The sequence below is a fragment of the Lipophrys pholis genome (assembly GCF_963383615.2).
Source record: "Lipophrys pholis genome assembly, chromosome: 7".
Lineage (NCBI taxonomy): Eukaryota > Metazoa > Chordata > Actinopteri > Blenniiformes > Blenniidae > Lipophrys > Lipophrys pholis.
This window is the reverse complement of record NC_137638.1, coordinates 197,605-221,503: the sequence shown is the minus strand read 5'-3', so window position 1 is coordinate 221,503 and position 23,899 is coordinate 197,605. Positions and strand designations below refer to the sequence as shown.

The window sequence follows — 23,899 nt, the reverse complement described above, 5'->3', positions numbered from 1 at the left end:
GACGTCATCGCTGCGTCAGTACGTCACCCGCGGGCCTGCACGCTGCGTGCGGGCTGTCGTCATTGAACCGGGAGCGGAGCCGAACCCGGACCCAGAACGGAGCCGCACCTTTCTCAGGTCAGTACCGGGATTGCGGGGCCGCGGATCGGACTGGAGCCGTGTGAGGAACCGCTGAAGCCGCACGGTGGCCCGGAGCCCGGTGTTAGCACGCTGCTCGCCTTGTTAGCACACCGCGGGCTCGAGGAGGTCATCCGGGAACGAGCGTCGGTAGCCCGTCAGACCTGAGCAGAAGTCCCCGCTCCCCGGTGGCCTGTGTCCGGATGAACGTTCAGTGAACGTCAGGCCTCTATAGGACGTCTTTTAACGTCTCCGGGTTAGCAGCCGTTAGCGCCTCATGCTAACGGCTGCTAACCCGCCTCATTACATAACGTGTGGTTAGCCCGGAGGCTAACGGGGGCGTGTCGGTGACTTTGACCGGCGGTCGGTGGTGTTAGTCGGGGAAACCTTCACAGATGTTTCCGCTAACCGGAGTTATTTTAGGGAACCAGGACTCGTGAAAGGACACGGTGAGTAACAGAAGAATTGACCAATGAGTGAGCAGGAACTGATGTGTCATCCAATGCGAGGGCTCGAAAGGCGGGGCCTGTGTGAGGGAGGGGCAAGGGCGGGGGGCTGGGCGTGGAGGCCGGACAAGGTCAAAACAGAGTCCAGCTGCAGGACGGGAGGACACCGGAGACACAGCGGGGTGTCCTCCTCCTGCAGGACAGATACTGCGGGGCGTCCTCCAGTCTGCTGTCTGTCCCTCTTGATTGGTTTCCTCACTCTCTTGTTTCTCTCAGAGTCTCGGTGGACAGACGGACTTGGCACAACGGTGTGGGACTAATTCTCCCTGCGGAGGAAGTGCTGAGGACGCTGTAACGACTCTGAGGACACTGTTAGGACACTGAGGACGTCCCGCCAGCGAGCGGCCATTGGAGGACTGCTCATGCATCGGTTCAGGACTTGTGCGGCGCGGTTGCGCCCGCTCACCGCCTCGCAGGCGGCGCAGACTGTCAGTCAGCAGCGGCCAATTACAGCCGCCTCCTCGGGAGGCGGCAGGACGTTTCAGCCAATCAGGTGCTACACGGCACCGGTGGCCTCGGAGCCGTTCCTGAATGGAACCAGCTCCAACTACGTGGAGGAGATGTACTTCGCCTGGTTGGAGAACCCCAAGAGTGTTCACAAGGTAAGCAGCTGTGGAGCCCCCTGCTGGTGTGGCGGTCCTTCATGGTCCTGAAGGGTCCCAGGCAGAGGGGTCCGACAGGTCCCGAACCGCCATCAGTCTAAACCATCAGTAAGCCTCCATCAGTCTTAACCTCCAGTCCTGCTCTAATGGTGACTCAGCAGGACTCAGACCTGCTCTAATGGTGACTCAGCAGGACTCAGACCTGCTCTAATGGTGACTCAGCAGGACTCAGACCTGTTCTAATTAGGGCTGAACGATTAACTGCATTTGTGATAATATCGCGATATGATGAAAAGAGATTTTCTAATCGCAAGGACTGCGATTTGACTGATCACGTGATCTGCTCACCTGCAGGGCAGGCTCATGGTTTTTAGGGACGGATCCGATCCGGGATCGGGTTCTATTATCAACGTAATTCACAGATCAGATATTTCCGATCCAGCCTGCGGAGGTTCCTGATCCATGAATTCCGTTGATATTAGAACCCGATACTGGATCGGCCTGGTCTGCTTCATGATCCTGGTCTGCTTCATGATCCTGGTCTGCTTCATGATCCTGGTCTGATCCATGATCCTGGTCTGCTTCATGGTGCTGAAATGATCCCCAGTGTTTCCCTGCTGCTGCTCTGCTCGCTGGCTGCAAACTGTGGACTGGATTTCCTGAAGGGAGGCGGGTCTCAATGAGACCAGGAGGAATGAGGCAGGAAATCCATTCCACAGTTTGCAGCCAGCGAGCAGGCTAGGGAAGTAGCACGGTGCTATCCAACTTTTCATGGCAACATGTTGCTGATTGGACGGATTTTACACTCAGACCACCGCAAAGCAACACAGCAACCTGGACGTTAGCAAAGCAACGTGGATGTTAGCAAAGCAACGCAGCAACGTGGACGTTAGCAAAGCAACGCAGCAACGTGGATGTTAGCAAAGCCGTAGTCCAGCAGGGCGGCGCTCTGCAGCCAGACCTCAGCGTTTTCAAACTCCAGCTCTGGGAGGAGAACAGCTCTGACATCAGAACAATGAGCAGCAGCATTAGTATAGTGACCCAGCCTGGTTTAGGGCTTTGATCTTTAATGTCCAGGGCAGCATTAGTATAGTGACCCAGCCTGGTTTAGGGCTTTGATCTTTAATGTCCAGCGCAGCATTAGTATAGTGACCCAGCCTGGTTTAGGGCTTTGATCTTTAATGTCCAGGGCAGCATTAGTATAGTGACCCAGCCTGGTTTAGGGCTTTGATCTTTAATGTCCAGCGCAGCATTAGTATAGTGACCCAGCCTGGTTTAGGGCTTTGATCTTTAATGTCCAGCGCAGCATTAGTATAGTGACCCAGCCTGGTTTATGGCTTTGATCTTTAATGTCCAGGGCAGCATTAGTATAGTGACCCAGCCTGGTTTAGGGCTTTGATCAGCACAATGGACCAGCTTGTTGTGATGAACCTTACTAGACTGCAAGGCACAGTACTTAGTAAGTTTATCTTCTACTTCAATTACAGTAGTAAACTTACTGTCTTTCATATGAATACATGCTTCATGTGACTTTATCTTAACATGAGCCGAGCTTATAAGAAAGAACAATTTATGTAGAATAAATCTGATAGTTTATTATAATACACATTGATTTATTGTGTTTGTTGAAAAATACATGAGAAGAGAACCTTGAAAAAATAATCCCATATTAAATCGCAATATTGAGGAAAAAAATAGCAACTTGATTATTTTCCAAAATCGTTGGTTCTAATGGTGACTCAGCAGGATTCTGACCTGCGTTAAAAGTGACTCAGCACGTGTTGGAGAACCGCAGTAGAGCTCTTCAGGTGTGACTCGTGGAACCATGTTGGCAATCTGGTCAGTAAACGCCTCCCTTTTTCCTAGTCTTGGGACGTGTTTTTTCGAAACGCCAACGCCGGTGCCCCCCCGGGCAGCGCCTACCAGTCTCCTCTGGGCCTGGCGGCGGCGTCCACCCTGGCGTCTCCTCAGCTCAGCTCGCTGGTCGGAGCTCAGCCCAACGTGGAGAAGCTGGTGGAAGATCATCTGGCAGTGCAGTCTCTGATCAGAGCCTACCAGGTAACACACACACACACACACACTGCAGGTAACAAACAGTTCCCGGTGTCCTTGACGACAGTCCTCATCAGTGTGTAAGGTAACAAAAAAACACCAGGTGGTTGTGTTACAGTGTCGTGTTACACCAGGTGACTGTGTTAGTGTTGTGTTACACCAGGTGGTGTTGTGTTACACCAGGTGACTGTGTTAGTGTTGTGTTACACCAGGTGGTGTTGTGTTAGAGTGTTGTGTTGTGTTACAGTGTTGTGTTACAGTGTTGTGTTGTGTTACACCAGGTGATGTTGTGTTACAGTGTTGTGTTACAGTGTTGTGTTACACCAGGTGATGTTGTGTTAGAGTGTTGTGTTAGAGTGTTGTGTTGTGTTACAGTGTTGTGTTACAGTGTTGTGTTACAGTGTTGTGTTGTGTTACACCAAGTGATGTTGTGTTACAGTGTTGTGTTACAGTGTTGTGTTGTGTTACAGTGTTGTGTTACAGTGTTGTGTTACAGTGTTGTGTTGTGTTACACCAGGTGATGTTGTGTTACAGTGTTGTGTTGTGTTGTGTTACACCAGGTGATGTTGTGTTACAGTGTTGTGTTGTGTTACAGTGTTGTGTTGTGTTACAGTGTTGTGTTACAGTGTTGTGTTACAGTGTTGTGTTGTGTTACACCAGGTGATGTTGTGTTACAGTGTTGTGTTACACCAGGTGATGTTGTGTTACAGTGTTGTGTTGTGTTACAGTGTTGTGTTACAGTGTTGTGTTGTGTTACAGTGTTGTGTTGTGTTACAGTGTTGTGTTACAGTGTTGTGTTACAGTGTTGTGTTGTGTTACACCAGGTGATGTTGTGTTACAGTGTTGTGTTACAGTGTTGTGTTACAGTGTTGTGTTGTGTTACACCAGGTGATGTTGTGTTACAGTGTTGTGTTACAGTGTTGTGTTACAGTGTTGTGTTGTGTTACACCAGGTGATGTTGTGTTACAGTGTTGTGTTACAGTGTTGTGTTGTGTTACACCAGGTGATGTTGTGTTACAGTGTTGTGTTACAGTGTTGTGTTGTGTTACACCAGGTGATGTTGTGTTACAGTGTTGTGTTACAGTGTTGTGTTACAGTGTTGTGTTACACCAGGTGATGTTGTGTTACAGTGTTGTGTTACAGTGTTGTGTTGTGTTACAGTGTTGTGTTGTGTTACACCAGGTGATGTTGTGTTACAGTGTTGTGTTACAGTGTTGTGTTACAGTGTTGTGTTGTGTTACACCAGGTGATGGGTCACCACAGTGCAGGTCTGGACCCTCTAGGAATCAACTGTGTGAACTTTGACGATGCTCCTCTCAGTTCAGGATTCCAGAACGTTGGTGAGACGCTGCTGAGCATCCACTGGACTAACTGCTACTCCTCTCCTCTCCCCTCTCTTCTCCTCTCTCCTCCCCTCTCTTCTCCTCTCTCCTCTCTCCTCCCCTCTCGTCTCCTCTCTCCTCTCTTCTCTCCTCCCCTCTCTTCTCCTCTCTCCTCTCTCCTCTCCTCTCTCTTCTCCTCTCTCCTCTCTCCTCCCCTCTCGTCTCCTCTCTCCTCTCTTCTCTCCTCCCCTCTCTTCTCCTCTCTCCTCTCCTCTCTCCTCTCCTCTCTCCTCTCTCCTCTCCTCTCTCCTCTCCTCTCTCCTCTTCTCTCTCCTCTTCTCCCCTCTCTCCTCTCTCCTCTCCTCTCTCCTCCTCTCCTCTCTCCTCTCTCCTCTCTCCTCCTCTCCTCTCTCCTCTCTCCTCTCCTCTCCTCTCTCCTCCCCTCTCTCCTCTCTCCTCTCCTCTCCTCTCTCCTCCTCTCCTCTCTCCTCTCTCCTCTCCTCTCTCCTCTCCTCTCTCCTCCTCTCCTCTCTCCTCTCTTCTCTTCTCCTCTCTCCTCCCCTCTCTTCTCCTCTCTCCTCTCCTCTCTCCTCTCCTCTCTTCTCTTCTCTTCTCTTCTCTTCTCTTCTCTTCTCTTCTCTTCTCTCCTCTCCTCTCCTCTCCTCTCCTCTCCTCTCCTCTCTCCTCTCTCCTCTCTCCTCTCCTCTCTCCTTTCTATTCTTTCCTCCTTCCTCTCCTCTTCCTCCTCTCTGCTCCTCACCTATTTGCCTCCACCTCCTCCTTCTGCTGCTTGTTTGGTTGTCTCTTCCTCTTCACCTCCACCTGCTTTACTTCCTCCTCCACCTCCTCCTCCTCCACCACCTCATCCTGCTGCTCCACCCCCCCTCCCCCCCCCAAATAGATCCGGGGGCACCATGTGGCCCAGTTGGACCCTCTCGGCATCATGGACGCTGATCTGGACTCGTGTGTCCCCACTGACATTATCACCTCCTCCGACAAGCTGGGTGAGGAGCCGACTCCCCTCTGCCCACTGCTGCTGCACACTGGAGGGAGGGGTGGAGGGAGGGGTGGAGGGAGGGAGGGAGGATAGAGACAGAATTACGTCTGTCCCCTCAGGGTGTCTCCATGTTTCCATTCTGTGTCACTCAGACTTCTTCAGGTCAGCTGATGGTGGGTTGTATTCCAGTACAAGAGTAATCAGAGTACTATGTTGTCTTACAGTAGTTTGTCTTCAATGAAAGTATTTCCGATCCAGCCTGCGGAGGTTCCTGATCCAGGAATTTCCGTTGATATTAGAACCCGATACTGGATCGGCCTGGTCTGCTTCATGATCCTGGTCTGATCCATGATCCTGGTCTGATCCATGATCCTGGTCTGCTTCATGATCCTGGTCTGATCCATGATCCTGGTCTGATCCATGATCCTGGTCTGATCCATGATCCTGGTCTGATCCATGATCCTGGTCTGATCCATGATTCTGGTCTGATCCATGATCCTGGTCTGCTTCATGGTGCTGAAATGATCCCCAGTGTTTCCCTGCTGCTGCTCTGCTCGCTGGCTGCAAACTGTGGACTGGATTTCCTGAAGGGAGGCGGGTCTCAATGAGACCAGGAGGAATGAGGCAGGAAATCCAGTCCACAGTTTGCAGCCAGCGAGCAGGCTAGGGAAGTAGCACTGTGCTATCCAACTTTTCATGGCAACATGTTGCTGATTGGACGGATTTTAGTCTCACAACACCACAAAGCAACGCAGCAACGTGGATGTTAGCAAAGCAACGCAGCAACGTGGATGTTAGCAAAGCAACGCAGCAACGTGGATGTTAGCAAAGCAACGCAGCAACGTGGATGTTAGCAGAGCCGTAGTCCAGCAGGGCGGCGCTCTGCAGCCAGACCTCAGTGTTTTCAGCCTCCAGCTCTGGGAGGAGAACAGCTCTGACATCAGAACAATGAGCAGCAGCTCCTCCAGGCTGTCAGCAGGCGATTCACACCTCCGTGAAGCTGCGTCCTACTCCACACTAACTCCCTGGAAATAGTCCCGATGGTTGGAGCTGCGTTAGAGCTGGAAACATTGTGTTGCTGCTGCCTTGCTCAAGGGTTTCCCCAGGGATTAATAAAGTGATAGAACTAGTTTATTATGAGATGATGACGTCACGCAGACCCCCACATTGTCCACATGGAACAAAGATACTTTGTACTGCTTCCTTTACTGTCCTGATACTAAGCTCAAGTTGTCTTTAGAGAGAATACATGTATACATTAGTACATTTCATACTTTACTGTAGAGAGGAGTTGATTACAGCCTCATATAGAATCAACAATAATGATAATAAAGCAAACAGAACTCTATCAGAGTAGTATCGGTATCAGCAGATATCCAAATCCAGGAATCGGGATCGGATCAGAAGTGAAAAACCGTGGGATCGGCGCTTCCCTAATTGTAGCTGCTTGTACCTGTAGCTGTGCCTGTAACTGCTGTGGCATTGTAGTTGGTTGTACCTGTACCTGTAGCTGCAGCTGTACCTGTAGCTGCTGTGGCATTGTAGTTGGTTGTGCCTGTACCTGTAGCTGCAGCTGTACCTGTACCTGTAGCTGCTGTGGCATTGTAGTTGGTTGTACCTGTACCTGTAGCTGCAGCTGTACCTGTAGCTGCAGCTGCAGCTGTACCTGTAGCTGCAGCTGTACCTGTAGCTGCTGTGGCATTGTAGTTGGTTGTACCTGTACCTGTAGCTGCTGTGGCATTGTAGTTGGTTGTGCCTGTACCTGTAGCTGCTGTGGCATTGTAGTTGGTTGTGCCTGTACCTGTACCTGTAGCTGCAGCTGTGCCTGTAACTGCTGTGGCATTGTAGTTGGTTGCAGCTGTACCTGTACCTGTAGCTGTACCTGTACCTGTAGCTGCTGTGGCATTGTAGTTGGTTGTGCCTGTACCTGTAGCTGCAGCTGTACCTGTACCTGTAGCTGCTGTGGCATTGTAGTTGGTTGTACCTGTACCTGTAGCTGCAGCTGTACCTGTAGCTGCAGCTGCAGCTGTACCTGTAGCTGCAGCTGTACCTGTAGCTGCTGTGGCATTGTAGTTGGTTGTACCTGTACCTGTAGCTGCTGTGGCATTGTAGTTGGTTGTGCCTGTACCTGTAGCTGCTGTGGCATTGTAGTTGGTTGTGCCTGTACCTGTACCTGTACCTGTAGCTGCTGTGGCATTGTAGTTGGTTGTACCTGTAGCTGTAGCTGCAGCTGTACCTGTACCTGTAGCTGCTGTGGCATTGTAGTTGGTTGTACCTGTACCTGTAGCTGCAGCTGTACCTGTAGCTGCTGTGGCATTGTAGTTGGTTGTACCTGTACCTGTACCTGTAGCTGCTGTGGCATTGTAGTTGGTTGTGCCTGAACCTGTAGCTGCAGCTGTACCTGTAGCTGCAGCTGTACCTGTAGCTGCAGCTGTACCTGTAGCTGCAGCTGTACCTGTACCTGTAGCTGCTGTGGCATTGTAGTTGGTTGTACCTGTACCTGTAGCTGCTGTGGCATTGTAGTTGGTTGTGCCTGTACCTGTAGCTGCAGCTGTACCTGTACCTGTAGCTGCTGTGGCATTGTAGTTGGTTGTGCCTGTACCTGTAGCTGCAGCTGTACCTGTAGCTGCTGTGGCATTGTAGTTGGTTGTGCCTGTACCTGTAGCTGCAGCTGTACCTGTACCTGTAGCTGCTGTGGCATTGTAGTTGGTTGTACCTGTAGCTGCAGCTGCAGCTGTACCTGTACCTGTAGCTGCTGTGACATTGTAGTTGGTTGTACCAGTAGCTGTAGCTGCAGCTGTACCTGTAGCTGCTGTGGCATTGTAGTTGGTTGTACCTGTACCTGTAGCTGCAGCTGTACCTGTACCTGTAGCTGCTGTGGCATTGTAGTTGGTTGTGCCTGTAGCAACACCTGTAATTGCTGTGACATTGTAGTTGGTTGTACCTGTACCTGTAGCTGCAGCTGTACCTGTACCGCTTGTTGTGGGTGAGACGGCTGCAGGTGACTAACGGTGTTTCTGGGTGTTTCTCCCTGTGCTGCCCTCTGCTGGTGACCAGACCTGACCGTGTTTAAGGACAGGCTGAGAGTCCTCACGGTGGGAGGTACGAATTCCTAGTTAGTTCGCAACACTTTCCTCTGCAGCATGCAGGTCCAGGACCCGGTCCAGGTCCAGGCCCAGGTCTGGTCCTGGACCTTACAAAGATGAAGCCCCGCCCACTCATCCAGCTGAAGCAATATGGAGCAACTACTGCACTCAGAGCACTTGTCATAGTATTTCGTCTTGCTTCCACAGAAAGTCATCGCTGCTCAATCAGTGAAGACGACAGGACATATTTTAATAATCCCATTTGGATCATCATTAGACTACCGGGGTCAGACTACCGGGGTCAGATTACCGGGGTCAGATTACTGATTTGATGTTCTGACAGCGAATGTTTCCATGTACGTTCAGAGAAGTTACCACTTAATTGTAACCACAGGATTATAGTCAGATTACTGTGCTTAAATTATTGTCCTCAGTACTATTGTAATCAGATTACAGCACGAGTTCCTCTGGTCATGACTTAGACCAGTGAGCAGGGGACACCGTCCTGCAGGACCGCTGAAGGACCAGAGAGGGTCACTGCTGCTGCAGAGGAAACCTACACACACACACACACACACACACACACACACACACACACACACACACACACACACACACACACACACACACACACACACACTCACACACACACCGTGTGTAAAGTTTCTCAGCTTCTTGTGACGCTGTGTTTCAGTCAGACTGCCTCTCAGAGATTAGCTACAGACGGTGTGTGTGTGTGTGTGTGTGTGTGTGTGTGTGTGTGTGTGTGTGTGTGTGTGTGTGTGTGTGTGTGTGTGTGTGTGTGTGTGTGTGTGTGTGTGTGTGTGTGTGTGTGTGTGTGTGTGTGTGTGTGTGTGTGTGTGTGTGTGTGTGTGTGTGTGTGTGTGTGTGTGTGTGTGTGTGTGTGTGTGTGTGTCCTCTTCTTTTACCATCACGTCTGAGGAAAGGAAGGAGGAGCTCTGCTTTCTGATTGGCCTGCTGGGCTGTTTCTTGTGTTGTGATTGGCTGAGGCAGCTGGTAATCTGTTGGCAGGTTGTGTTGGCAGGCAGGAGTTTATTTCCCCGTCCAGCCTCATCGCTGCCTCCTGGTGTCTGAATGGTGAAACAGGCGGGATGTCGGCTCGCTCACCCGCTTCCTGTCGGCTCCTTGAGTCAGTCGCCAGCCTGCAGGGCCGTGCTGATTGGACGATCTGGACTCGACTCATATTTTAAAAAAACCCAAAACATAAACCTTCATCCGAAGCAGCATGGCGAGCGCTATCTGTGCTAACAGCACTAACTGCTAACTTTGCTAATGGTGCAAACGCTGTAAAGTGCTTTGTGGCGACTCACGCAGTTGAAAACGCTGCTAACGGAATGGTGCTAACGGCATCAATCGTACTATTAGCACTAATTGCTAACTGTGTTAGCGGTATCAGTCGTGCTAATAGCACTAACTGCGCTAACAGTACGGCACTTTGACCACTCATCATGGTCCCACCCTTCCTGCTGCATGTGTCCATGTGTCCATGTGTCCATGTGTCCATGGTTATGTGGAATAACACATTCATTACTCATTTGCATAGACTGTCCCACCCACTAACCTATCCACTGTCCCACCCACTAACCTATCCACTGTCCCACCCACTAACCTATCCACTGTCCCACCCACTAACCTATCCACTGTCCCACCCACTAACCTATCCACTGTCCCACCCACTAACCTATCCACTGTCCCACCCACTGACCTATCCACCGTCCCACCCACTAACCTATCCACTGTCCCACCCACTAACCTATCCACTGTCCCACCCACTGACCTATCCACCGTCCCACCCACTAACCTATCCACTGTCCCACTCACTAACCTATCCACTGTCCCCCCCACTAACCTATCCACTGTCCCACCCACTAACCTATCCACTGTCCCACCCACTAACCTATCCACTGTCCCCCCACTAACCTATCCACTGTCCCACCCACTAACCTATCCACTGTCCCACCCACTGACCTATCCACTGTCCCACCCACTGACCTATCCACCATCCCACCCACTAACCTATCCACTGTCCCACCCACTAACCTATCCACTGTCCCACCCACTGACCTATCCACCGTCCCACCCACTGACCTATCCACCGTCCCACCCACTGACCTATCCACTGTCCCACCCACTGACCTATCCACTGTCCCACCCACTAACCTATCCACTGTCCCACCCACTGACCTATCCACCGTCCCACTGACCCACTGTCCACCCACCATTCCATTGACTCACCGTCCCACTGACCCACCGTCCCACCCACCGTCCCACTGACCCGCCGTCTCAACCACTGAGCCACCGTCCCACCCACTGACCCGCTGTCTCAACCACTGAGCCACCGTCTCACCCACTGTCCCATGAGACGGTGGGTCTCATCCACTGACCCACTGTCCACCCACCGTCACACCCACTCATCCACCGTCTCGCCCATTGATCCACCGTCCCACTAATCCACCGTCCCACCCTCTAACCTATCCACCGTCCCGCTGACCCACGATCTCACAGACTGACTCACCGTCTCACCCACCGTCCCACTGATCCACCGTCTCACCCACTGTCCCACTGATCCACCGTCTCACCCACTGTCCCACTGATCCACCGTCTCACCCACTGTCCCACTGATCCACCGTCTCACCCACTGTCCCACTGATCCACCGTTCCACTGATCCACCGTCTCACCCACTGTCCCACTGACCCACCGTCCCACCGACCCACTGACCCACCGTCCCACTGACCCACCGTCCCACTGACCCACTGACCCACCGTCCCACTGATCCACCGTTCCACTGATCCACCGTCTCACCCACTGTCCCACTGACCCACCGACCCACCGTCCCACTGTCCCACTGACCCACTGACCCACCGTCCCACTGACCCACCGTCCCACTGACCCACCGTCCCACTGACCCACTGACCCACCGTCCTACTGACCCACCGTCCCACTGACCCACCGTCTGACGCACCGTCCCACTGATCCACCGTCTTACCCACTGACCCACCGTCCCACTGATCCACCGTCTCACCCACTGACCCACCGTCCCACTGATCCACCGTCTCACCCACTGTCTCACTGATCCACCGTCTCACCCACTGACCCACCGTCCCACCGTCTCACCCACCGTCCCACCCACTGTCCCACCCACTGACCCGCTGTCTCAACCACTGAGCCACCGTCTCTCCCACTGTCCCATGAGACGGTGGGTCTCATCCACTGACCCACTGTCCACCCGCCGTCTCACCCACCGTCTCGCCCACTAATCCACCGTCCCACCCTCTAACCTATCCACTGTCCCACCCATTGACCTATCCACCGTCCCGCTGACCCACGATCTCACAGACTGACTCACCGTCTCACCCACTGTCCCACTGAGCCACTGTCTCACCCACTGACCCACCGTCCCACTGACCCACCGTCTGACCCACCGTCCTACTGACCCACCGTCCCACTGACCCACTGACCCACCGTCTGACCCACCGTCCTACTGACCCACCGTCCCACTGACCCACCGTCCCACTGACCCACTGACCCACCGTCTGACCCACCGTCCCACTGACCCACTGTCCTACTGACCCACCGTCTGACCCACCGTCCCACTGACCCACCGTCCCACTGACCCACCGTCCCACTGACCCACTGACCCACCGTCTGACTGTATGTGACAGACTGTTCCTGACTTCTGTGTTGTCGTCCCTCTGCACCGTTGGGTCCGGCGGTTGTCACGGTGTTGGTCTCCTTCTCGTCCGGCGGTGCATCTTGGGACTTCAGGGTTTTACGGACTGGAGGAGTCGGACCTGGAGAAGGTCTTCCGCCTCCCGACCACGACCTTCATCGGAGGCTCGGAGAGCGCTCTGCCGCTGAAGGAGATCATCCGCCGCCTGGAGGTACAGACACCCGGCCGTGTGAGCCGTCGCCACAACGATGTTGCCAAGGAGACGTGAGCTGATGCTGCTCTGTGTCTCCAGATGGCGTACTGTCAGCACATCGGCGTGGAGTTCATGTTCATCAACGACCTGGAGCAGTGTCAGTGGATCCGGCAGAAATTTGAGACTCCCGAAGTCATGAAGTTCACTCTGGAGGACAAGAGGACTCTGCTGGCCCGCATGATCCGGTCCACCAGGTAGGTGGGGCGGGGGCGGGGGCGGGGCGGGGGGGGGGGGGGGGGGGGGGGGGGGGGGTGATTGACTCCTGTAGAGTGTCCAATGTTACTGTGTGTGTGTGTGTGTGTGTGTGTGTGTGTGTGTGTGTGTGTGTGTGTGTGTGTGTGTGTGTGTGTGTGTGTGTGTGTGTAGGTTTGAGGAGTTCCTCCAGAAGAAATGGTCAGCTGAGAAGCGTTTTGGTCTTGAAGGTTGTGAGTCTCTGATTCCTGCCCTGAAAACCATCATCGATTATTCCTCAGACAACGGAGTGGAGAACGTCATCATGGGCATGCCCCACAGGTAGCTCACTCTCTCACTCACTCACTCACTCACTCTCTCACTCACTCACTCACTCACTCACATCACTCACTCACTCACTCACTCACTCACTCACTCACTCACTCACTCACTCTCACACACACACACACACACACACACACACACACACACACACACACACACACACACACACACACTCACCTCACACTCACTCACTCACTCACTCACTCACTCACTCACTCACTCACTCTCACACTCTCACACTCACACTCACACTCACACTCACACTCACCTCACACACACTCACTCACTCACACACACACACACACACACACACACACACACACACACACACACACACACACACACACACACACACACACTCACTCACTCACTCACTCACTCACTCACTCACTCACTCACTCACTCACTCACTCACCCCACCTCACCTCACCTCACCTCACCTCACCTCACCTCACCTCACCTCACCTCACCTCACCTCACCTCACCTCACCTCACTCCTCACTCACTCACTCACTCACTCACTCACTCACTCACTCACTCACTCACTCACTCACTCACTCACTCACTCACTCACTCACTCACTCACTCACTCACTCACTCACTCACTCACTCACTCACCCACCCACCCACCCACCCACCCACCCACCCACCCACCCACCCACCCACCCACCCACCCACCCACCCACCCACCCACCCACCCACCCACCCACCCACCCACCCACCCACCCACCCACTCACTCACTCACTCACTCACTCACTCACTCACTCACTCACTCACTCACTCACTCACTCACTCACTCACTCACTCACTCACTCACTCACTCACCCACCCACTCACTCACTCTCTCTGTGTTTCAGAGGGCGTCTGAACGTTCTAGCTAACGTGATCCGTAAAGAGTTGGAACAGATCTTCTGCCAGTTCGACTCCAAACTGGAAGCTGCTGACGAGGGTACCTGCACAGCCTGCTTCCTGTCCACACCGTGTCACTTCCTGCCCACACCGTGTACACTCTGTGTCACCTCCTGTCCCTCAAGCCGCTGTGTGTCCTCAGGGTTCTGGAGATGTGAAGTACCACCTGGGGATGTACCACCGGAGGATCAACCGGGTGACGGACCGGAACATCACCCTGTCTCTGGTGGCCAACCCGTCCCACCTGGAGGCCGTGGACCCCGTGGTCCAGGGCAAGACCAAGGCCGAGCAGTTCTACTGCGGAGACAACGACGGCAACCGGGTCAGTCTCTCAACCTGTTACCATGGCAACAGGCCGTCCACAGCCGGCTCCAACCGGCACTTCTTAATCTTGTCAAATGGTCGTGTGTGTGTGTGTGTGTGTGTGTGTGTGTGTGTGTGTGTGTGTGTGTGTGTGTGTGTGTGTGTGTGTGTGTGTGTGTGTGTGTGTGTGTGTGTGTGTGTGTGTGTGTGTGTGTGTGTGTGTGTGTGTGTGTGTGTGTGTGTGTGTGTGTGTGTGTGTGTGTGTGTGTGTGTGTGACTCAGTGTGTGTGTGACTCAGTGTGTGTGTGTGTGTGTGTGACTCAGTGTGTGTTCAGGTGTGACTCAGTGTGTGTGTGACTCAGTGTGTGTTCAGGTGTGACTCAGTGTGTGTGTTCAGGTGATGTCCATCCTGCTGCACGGAGACGCAGCGTTCGCCGGTCAGGGCATCGTGTACGAAACCTTCCACCTGTCCGACCTGCCATCCTACACCACGCACGGCACCGTGCACGTGGTGGTCAACAACCAGGTAACTAGGACAAGCCGCTGGCGCTGCCGCTGGCGCTGCCGCTGGCGCTGCCGCTGGCGCTGCCGCTGGCGCGCGCCACCTGAGCTGGCAGTCACCCTGCACTCGTTGTCCACAGATCGGATTCACCACTGACCCCCGCATGGCGCGCTCGTCTCCGTACCCGACCGACGTGGCCCGGGTCGTCAACGCCCCCATCTTCCACGTCAACGCCGACGACCCCGAGGCCGTCATCTACGTCTGCAAGGTGGCGGCGGAGTGGAGAGCCACCTTCCACAAGGACGTGGTGGTGGACCTGGTCAGTGAGGGGGCGGGGCCTGTACCTGTACGACTGCACACGGGGCTTTGGTTGTGTTGTCGGCCCTTCTGGGCCACCGTAACAAAACAAACAGCAGAAGGTGCAAGGATAAATAAAAACTACAAGAATAAATAGAATAGTGCAGACATAACAACTGCACGGTCCCCAGGGGGTATTTACAGGACAGGGGGGGTAAAGCAGCCCTTCAGGCTTTGATGGTGTTTGAGGCGTTCAGGGCAGCAACGGCTCTGGGGTAGAAACAGTTTTTTAGTCTGCTTGTTTTTGTCTTTATTGCCCTGAAACACCTCCCTGGAGGCAGAAGTTCAAAGAGGTGATGACCGGGGTGTGGGGAGTCCCTGAGGACAGTGTGGACTCTGCTGAGGACAGTGGACAGTGTGGACTCTGCTGAGGACAGTGTGGACTCTGCTGAGGACAGTGTGGGCTCTGCTGAGGACAGTGGACAGTGTGGACTCTGCTGAGGACAGTGTGGGCTCTGCTGAGGACAGTGGACAGTGTGGACTCTGAGGACAGTGTGGGTTCTGCTGAGGACAGTGGACAGTGTGGACTCTGCTGAGGACAGTGTGGGCTCTGCTGAGGACAGTGGACAGTGTGGACTCTGCTGAGGACAGTGTGGGCTCTGCTGAGGACAGTGGACAGTGTGGACTCTGAGGACAGTGGGTTCTGCTGAGGACAGTGGACAGTGTGGGCTCTGCTGAGGACAGTGGACAGTGTGGACTCTGCTGAGGACAGTGTGGACTGCTGAGGACAGTGTGGACTGCTGAGGACAGTGTGGACTGCTGAGGCAGCGGGGGTTGGGATGGGGGAGGACAGCCAATGAGCTCTGGGTGGTGGTGACGACCCTCTGGAGCCTCTTCCTGTCTGCTGTGGAGCAGCTGGAGAACCACAGCCAGACGACGTAGCTCAGCACCGACTCCACCGCTCAACAAGAGCTCCGGGTTTAGGTTCTGGACAGTTCTGAGGTTCTGGACAGTTCTGAGGTTGTGGCCGGGTTGGTGTCTGCAGGTGGGGTACCGGAGGATGGGTCATAACGAGATGGACGAGCCCATGTTCACCCAGCCGCTGATGTACAAACAGATCAAGAAGCAGAAACCCGTCCTGCAGAAATACGCTGAGAAGCTGATCGCCGAAGGAGCCGTGAGCCGCCAGGAGTACGAGGTAACGCACTTCCTGTTCCTGCCCTCCACCTGACCGGCCAGCAGCCAATCAGCACACTGCGTCTGTCCGCAGGAGGAGATAGCCAAGTACGACAAGATCTGTGAGGAGGCGTACGCTCGCTCCAAAGACGAGAAGATCCTCCACATCAAGCACTGGCTGGACTCCCCATGGCCCGGTGAGTGGAGGCGGAGCTACTCCTCCTGACTCCTCCTCCTCCTGCTGACTCCTCCTCCTCCTGCTGACTCCTCCTCCTCCTCCTCCTCAGGTTTCTTCACTCTGGATGGACAGCCGAAATCCATGAGCTGCAGTTCAACCGGACTGACTGAAGAAAACCTCAACCACATCGGTCAGGTGGCTTCGTCTGTTCCTGTGGAGGACTTCACCATCCACGGAGGTGAGAGCCCCACCCCCGGACCTCCACCCCCTGACCTCCTCCTCTCCTCCACCCCCTGACCACCTCCTCTCCTCCACCCACCTCCTCTCCTCCACTCCCTAACCCACCTCCTCTCCTCCACTCCCTGACCTCCTCCTCTCCTCCACCCCCTGACCACCTCCTCTCCTCCACCCACCTCCTCTCCTCCACTCCCTAACCCACCTCCTCTCCTCCACCCCCTAACCCTCCTCCTCTCCTCCACCCCCTGACCTCCTCCTCTCCTCCACCCCCTGACCTCCTCCTCTCCTCCACCCCCTAACCCTCCTCCTCTCCTCCACCCCCTGACCTCCTCCTCTCCTCCACTCCCTGACCCTCCTCCTCTCCTCCACCCCCTGACCTCCTCCTCTCCTCCACTCCCTGACCTCCTCCTCTCCTCCACCCCCTGACCTCCTCCTCTCCTCCACCCCCTGACCTCCTCCTCTCCTCCACTCCCTGACCTCCTCCTCTCCTCCACCCCCTGACCTCCTCCTCTCCTCCACTCCCTGACCTCCTCCTCTCCTCCACCCCCTGACCTCCTCCTCTCCTCCACCCCCTGACCTCCTCCTCTCCTCCACCCCCTGACCTCCTCCTCTCCTCCACCCCTGACCTCCTCCTCTCCTCCACTCCCTGACCTCCTCCTCTCCTCCACCCCCTGACCTCCTCCTCTCCTCCACCCCTAACCCTCCTCCTCTCCTCCACCCCCTGACCTCCTCCTCTCCTCCACCCCCTGACCTCCTCCTCTCCTCCACCCCCTAACCCTCCTCCTCTCCTCCACCCCCTGACCTCCTCCTCTCCTCCACCCCCTGACCTCCTCCTCTCCTCCACTCCCTGACCTCCTCCTCTCCTCCACCCCCTGACCTCCTCCTCTCCTCCACCCCTAACCCTCCTCCACCCCCTGACCTCCTCCTCTCCTCCACCCCCTGACCTCCTCCTCTCCTCCACCCCCTGACCTCCTCCTCTCCTCCACCCCCTGACCTCCTCCTCTCCTCCACTCCCTGACCTCCTCCTCTCCTCCACCCCCCAACCCTCCTCCTCTCCTCCACTCCCTGACCTCCTCCTCTCCTCCACTCCCTGACCTCCTCCTCTCCTCCACCCCCTGACCTCCTCCTCTCCTCCACCCCCTAACCCTCCTCCTCTCCTCCACTCCCTGACCTCCTCCTCTCCTCCACCCCCTGACCTCCTCCTCTCCTCCACCCCCTAACCCTCCTCCTCTCCTCCACTCCCTGACCTCCTCCTCTCCTCCACTCCCTGACCACCTCCTCTCCTCCACCCACCTCCTCTCCTCCACCCCCTGACCACCTCCTCTCCTCCACCCACCTCCTCTCCTCCACTCCCTAACCCTCCTCCTCTCCCCTACCCCCCTGACCTCCACCCTCTGACTTCCTTCTCTCCACCACCAGGTCAGAGCCGCATCCTGAAGGCTCGAGCAGAGATGGTCCGGAATCGAACCGTGGACTGGGCCCTGGCAGAGTACATGGCATTCGGCTCGCTGCTCAAGGAGGGAATCCATGTCCGACTGTCAGGACAGGATGTAGAGCGGGGCACCTTCAGGTAACTGACCCCGCCAGGTAACTGACCCCGCCAGGTAACTGACCCCGGATGTTCAGGTGACTGATGAAGTCTGGGGTTCTGGTGTGGGTTCTGTTATGGGGATCTGGTCAGGTGACTGACGGGGTCTGGGGTTCTGGTGTGGGTTCTGTTATGGGGATCTGGTCAAGTGACTGACGGGTTCTGGTGTGGGTTCTGTTCTTGGGTTCTGGTCAGGTGACTGACGGGTTCTGGTGTGGGTTCTGTTCTTGGGTTCTGGTCAGGTGACTGACGGGTTCTGGTGTGGGGTTCTGGTCAGGTGACTGACGGGTTCTGGTGTGGGTTCTGTTCTTGGGTTCTGGTCAGGTGACTGACGGGTTCTGGTGTGGGTTCTGTTCTGGGGTTCTGGTCAGGTGACTGACGGGGTCTGGGTTCTGTTCTCAGTCACCGCCATCACGTCCTCCATGACCAGAATGTGGACAAGAGGATCTGCATCCCAATGAACCACCTGTCCCCGGACCAGGCGCCGTACACCGTCTGCAACAGCTCGCTGTCCGAGTACGGCGTCCTGGGTGAGTCCGCCATAGCCCCGGTGTGGTTCTGACCCGATGTGTCCTGGTTCTGATCCGGTGTGTCCTGGTTCTGACCCGGTGTGTCCCAGGCTTCGAGCTGGGCTTCGCCATGGCCAGCCCCAACGCCCTGATTTTGTGGGAGGCTCAGTTTGGAGACTTTCACAACACGGCCCAGTGCATCATCGACCAGTTCATCTGCCCCGGCCAGGCCAAGTGGGTGAGGCAGAACGGCATCGTGCTGCTGCTGCCGCACGGCATGGAGGGCATGGTGAGTACACGACTACACACTGAGGACACCTCACCTAGCTGCTCACTGAGGACACCTCACCTAGCTGCTCACTGAGGACACCTCACCTAGCTGTAACGTGAGGACACCTCACCTAGCTGCTCACTGAGGACACCTCACCTAGCTGTAACGTGAGGACACCTCACCTAGCTGCACCGTGAGGACACCTCACCTAGCTGCTCACTGAGGACACCTCACCTAGCTGCTCACTGAGGACACCTCACCTAGCTGCTCACTGAGGACACCTCACCTAGCTGTAACGTGAGGACACCTCACCTAGCTGCTCACTGAGGACACCTCACCTAGCTGCTCACTGAGGACACCTCACCTAGCTGTAACGTGAGGACACCTCACCTAGCTGTAACGTGAGGACACCTCACCTAGCTGCACCGTGAGGACACCTCACCTAGCTGCTCACTGAGGACACCTCACCTAGCTGTAACGTGAGGACACCTCACCTAGCTGTAACGTGAGGACACCTCACCTAGCTGTAACGTGAGGACACCTCACCTAGCTGCACCGTGAGGACACCTCACCTAGCTGCTCACTGAGGACACCTCACCTAGCTGTAACGTGAGGACACCTCACCTAGCTGTAACGTGAGGACACCTCACCTAGCTGTAACGTGAGGACACCTCACCTAGCTGCTCACTGAGGACACCTCACCTAGCTGTAACGTGAGGACACCTCACCTAGCTGCACCGTGAGGACACCTCACCTAGCTGCTCACTGAGGACACCTCACCTAGCTGTAATGTGAGGACACCTCACCTAGCTGTAACGTGAGGACACCTCACCTAGCTGTAACGTGAGGACACCTCACCTAGCTGCTCACTGAGGACACCTCACCTAGCTGCTCACTGAGGACACCTCACCTAGCTGTAACGTGAGGACACCTCACCTAGCTGTAACGTGAGGACACCTAGCAGGTCTGCGGTCCCTGTTGTATGACGAGTTTCTGGTTTTTGTTTTCAGGGTCCAGAACATTCTTCAGCTCGTCCTGAGAGATTCCTGCAGATGTGTAACGACGACCCAGATGTGATGCCTGTGAGACACACACACACACACACACACACACACACACACACACACACACACACACACACACACACACACACACACACACACACACACACTTGCTGTTGAAGGACTTCCTGGTCTGCCAGCCTTATGACTCTGTGTGTGTGTGTGTGTGTGTGTGTGTGTGTGTGTGTGTGTGTGTGTGTGTGTGTGTGTGTGTGTGTGTGTGTGTGTGTGTGTGTGTGTGTGTGTGTGTGTGTGTGTGTGTGTGTGTGTGTGTGTGTGTGTGTGTGTGTGTGTGTGTGTGTGTGTGTGTGTGTGTGTGTGTGTGTGTGTGTGTGTGTGTGTGTGTGTGTACAGGTGTTGTCGGAGGACTTCCCGGTCCGCCAGCTGTACGACTGTAACTGGATCGTGGTCAACAGTTCTTGTCCTGGAAACTATTTCCACGTCCTGCGTCGACAGATCCTGCTGCCCTTCAGGAAGCCGGTAAGACCAGGACCCAGGATATCTGTTACCTGGATTAACATACCAGGATATCTGTTACCTGGATTAACATATCAGGATATCTGTTACCTGGATTAACATATCAGGATATCTGTTACCTGGATTAACATACCAGGATATCTGTTACCTGGATTAACATATCAGGATATCTGTTACCTGGATTAACATACCAGGATATCTGTTACCTGGATTAACATATCAGGATATCTGTTACCTGGATTAACATATCAGGATATCTGTTACCTGGATTAACATATCAGGATATCTGTTACCTGGATTAACATACCAGGATATCTTGAGCCGCTGTTCCACCACAGTACTCTGTTCCACCACAGTACTCTGTTCTACCGCAGTACTCTGTTCCACTGCAGTACTCTGTTCCACCGCAGTACTCTGTTCCACTGCAGTACTCTGTTCCACCGCAGTACTCTGTTCCACCACAGTACTCTGTTCCACCACAGTACTCTGTTCTACCGCAGTACTCTGTTCCACCGCAGTACTCTGTTCCACCACAGTACTCTGTTCCACCACAGTACTCTGTTCTACCGCAGTACTCTGTTCCACCGCAGTACTCTGTTCCACTGCAGTACTCTGTTCCACTGCAGTACTCTGCGGAGTGGGCGGAGCAGCAGGTTACTGTACAGTAAGGCTCACCCAGGACCAACTCTGTCTCACGGTCCACCACAGAGAGGACGGAGACACGTCCAGAGAAGAACTTGGAAGCTGCTGGAGGACGTCCTCGTTGTTCTCTGGGACTCAGGTTAAACTTTCTTTGAAGCTCCGCCCCTCCTGTTACTGAGAGGAGGAGCTTCTGCTGAAGCGAGAGAAAGAGACAACCAGAGTTAATCCAGAAGTTAATCCAGAAGAGAAATCAGCTTCGTACTACAGACCTGTGGACTCACAGAACCCGACTCCAGTGACCGTACCTCATGTCAGACTGTTTGTTTTCCAGCTCATCGTCTTCACCCCGAAGTCTCTGCTGCGCCACCCGGAGGCGAGGGGGAGCTTCGACCAGATGCTGCCTGGTAACACGGCAGACCTGTGAAGCTAATGCTAATGCTGCCCAGTAACACTGCAGACCTGTGAAGCTAATGCTAATGCTGCCCAGTAACACGGCAGACCCCTGAAGCTAATGCTAATGCTGCCCCGTAACACGGCAGACCTGTGAAGCTAATGCTAATGCTGCCCAGTAACACGGCAGACCCCTGAAGCTAATGCTAATGCTGCCCAGTAACACTGCAGACCTGTGAAGCTAATGCTAATGCTGCCCAGTAACACGGCAGACCCCTGAAGCTAATGCTAATGCTGCCCCGTAACACGGCAGACCTGTGAAGCTAATGCTAATGCTGCCCAGTAACACGGCAGACCCCTGAAGCTAATGCTAATGCTGCCCAGTAACACTGCAGACCTGTGAAGCTAATGCTAATGCTGCCCAGTAACACGGCAGACCCCTGAAGCTAATGCTAATGCTGCCCCGTAACACGGCAGACCTGTGAAGCTAATGCTAATGCTGCCCAGTAACACGGCAGACCCCTGAAGCTAATGCTAATGCTGCCCAGTAACACTGCAGACCTGTGAAGCTAATGCTAATGCTGCCCAGTAACACGGCAGACCCCTGAAGCTAATGCTAATGCTGCCCCGTAACACGGCAGACCTGTGAAGCTAATGCTAATGCTGCCCAGTAACACTGCAGACCTGTGAAGCTAATGCTAATGCTGCCCAGTAACACGGCAGACCCCTGAAGCTAATGCTAATGCTGCCCCGTAACACGGCAGACCCCTGAAGCTAATGCTAATGCTGCCCAGTAACACTGTAGACCCCTGAAGCTAATGCTAATGCCCCCCAGGGAGCCACTTCCAGAGGCTGATCCCTGACGGAGGTCCAGCCTGCGAGCGTCCGGAGGAGGTGAAGCGGTTGATCTTCTGTACGGGGAAAGTTTACTATGAGCTGACCAAAGAGAGGCGGAGCCGCGGCCTGGAAGGAACCGTTGCCATCGCCCGCATCGAGCAGGTACCTGTCCCCTCTGGTTCTGACTCGGGGACCCAGTGGGCGGGGCCTCAGAACTCACCTGTGTCCCTGTTCCTCCTGCAGCTCTCGCCGTTCCCATTCGACCAGGTGAAGGCGGAATCGGAGCGGTTCTGTAACGCGGACCTGGTCTGGTGTCAGGAGGAGCACAAGAACCAGGGTTACTACGACTACGTGAAGCCTCGGATCAGAACCACCATCCAGAGAGCCAAGCCTGTCTGGTAACACACACACACACACACACACACACACACACACACACACACACACACACCGCCCCCCTCAGCTCAGGTGGCAGGTTGTGACTCCGCCCACTCTGTCCTCAGGTACGCAGGTCGAGGCCCGGCGGCCGCTCCAGCCACCGGGAACAAGAACACACACCTGGTGGAGCTGCGGCGCTTCCTGGACACGGCCTTCGGCCTGGAGGCCTTCAGAGACCAGGAGTGACCGGCAGCACCTGAACGCACCGTCACCCTGTCACACACACACACACACACACACACACACACACACACACACACACACACACACACACACTCCGTACTACTTTATTACTCTCAGCTGCTCCTCATCAGACCCTCGTCCCTCCCGCCTTCATTCTTCAAGTTTCTTTAGCGTCATTAGCGCTCCTCATGACGGCTATGGGAGGAGCTACTTCTTTCTTTGCTCTCCTCTGCCTTTCAGTTAGTTACCATGGCAACGCTTCCCACGGGGTGTCACTTTTTATTTTAGTCACCATGGCAACGCTTCCCACAGAGGTGTCAGTCTGATGTTGGAGGTCACTGTATGAAGAGCAAACACCCCGCTGTCATTGGATTAACCCCCACCCTCACCCCGATACCCCCACCCTCACCCCGATACCCCCACCCTCACCCCGATACCCCCGCCCTCACCCCGATACCCCCGCCCTCACCCCGATACCCCCGCCCTCACCCCCACCCTCACCCCGATACCCCCACCCTCACCCCGATACCCCCGCCCTCACCCCGATACCCCCACCCTCACCCCCACCCTCACCCCGATACCCCCACCCTCACCCCCGTGCCAAAGCGGAGGCAGCGTGTGGTGTTTGCCACGTTCGTGGTGTGTTGGCGAGCGGCGACAAAGAAAATGATTTATTTATTTTCGTAAGAGGACAGAAGTTCTCTTCATGTTTCTGCTTCATCAATAAAGAAAAGTGAACAACGAGCTCCAGCACCAA

General features: G+C 54.8%; 1 protein-coding gene across 5 annotated transcripts; it reads left to right on the top strand.

The window, feature by feature from the left end:
• On the top strand, nt 1-23,894 carry LOC308112023 (2-oxoglutarate dehydrogenase complex component E1). Of its 5 annotated transcripts, none has more exons than XM_080467203.1 (23): nt 1-117; nt 840-1,225; nt 3,092-3,283; nt 5,501-5,603; nt 12,470-12,585; nt 12,667-12,821; nt 12,994-13,140; nt 14,002-14,093; nt 14,196-14,375; nt 14,754-14,882; nt 14,998-15,177; nt 16,201-16,353; nt 16,426-16,528; nt 16,619-16,747; nt 18,166-18,316; nt 18,737-18,864; nt 18,954-19,132; nt 20,125-20,196; nt 20,530-20,655; nt 21,626-21,698; nt 22,520-22,683; nt 22,765-22,919; nt 23,025-23,894. In XM_080467203.1, exons 9-23 carry the CDS (start codon nt 14,226-14,228, stop codon nt 23,143-23,145), a joined length of 2,013 nt encoding a protein of 670 aa, XP_080323329.1. In that variant the 5' UTR covers nt 1-117; nt 840-1,225; nt 3,092-3,283; nt 5,501-5,603; nt 12,470-12,585; nt 12,667-12,821; nt 12,994-13,140; nt 14,002-14,093; nt 14,196-14,225; the 3' UTR covers nt 23,146-23,894. The 5 variants fall into 5 exon arrangements, with proteins under 5 accessions (XP_080323329.1, XP_080323328.1, XP_080323332.1 ...); XM_080467202.1 differs by having other exon boundaries at nt 19-117; nt 14,002-14,095; nt 14,199-14,375; XM_080467206.1 differs by lacking the exon at nt 5,501-5,603 and adding an exon at nt 4,524-4,617 and having other exon boundaries at nt 19-117; nt 14,002-14,095; nt 14,199-14,375.
• Nucleotides 23,895-23,899: the final 5 nt, after the last annotated feature.

Excerpts from the sequence above, each read along its gene's own strand:
- LOC308112023 (XM_080467202.1), top strand. The coding sequence starts at position 986 with ATGCATCGGTTCAGGACTTGTGCGGCGCGGTTGCGCCCGCTCACCGCC. Across the intron at positions 3,284-5,500 it reads CTCTGATCAGAGCCTACCAG|ATCCGGGGGCACCATGTGGC; the intron begins GTAACACACACA and ends CCCCCCAAATAG. Across the intron at positions 14,376-14,753 it reads GAGACAACGACGGCAACCGG|GTGATGTCCATCCTGCTGCA; the intron begins GTCAGTCTCTCA and ends GTGTGTGTTCAG.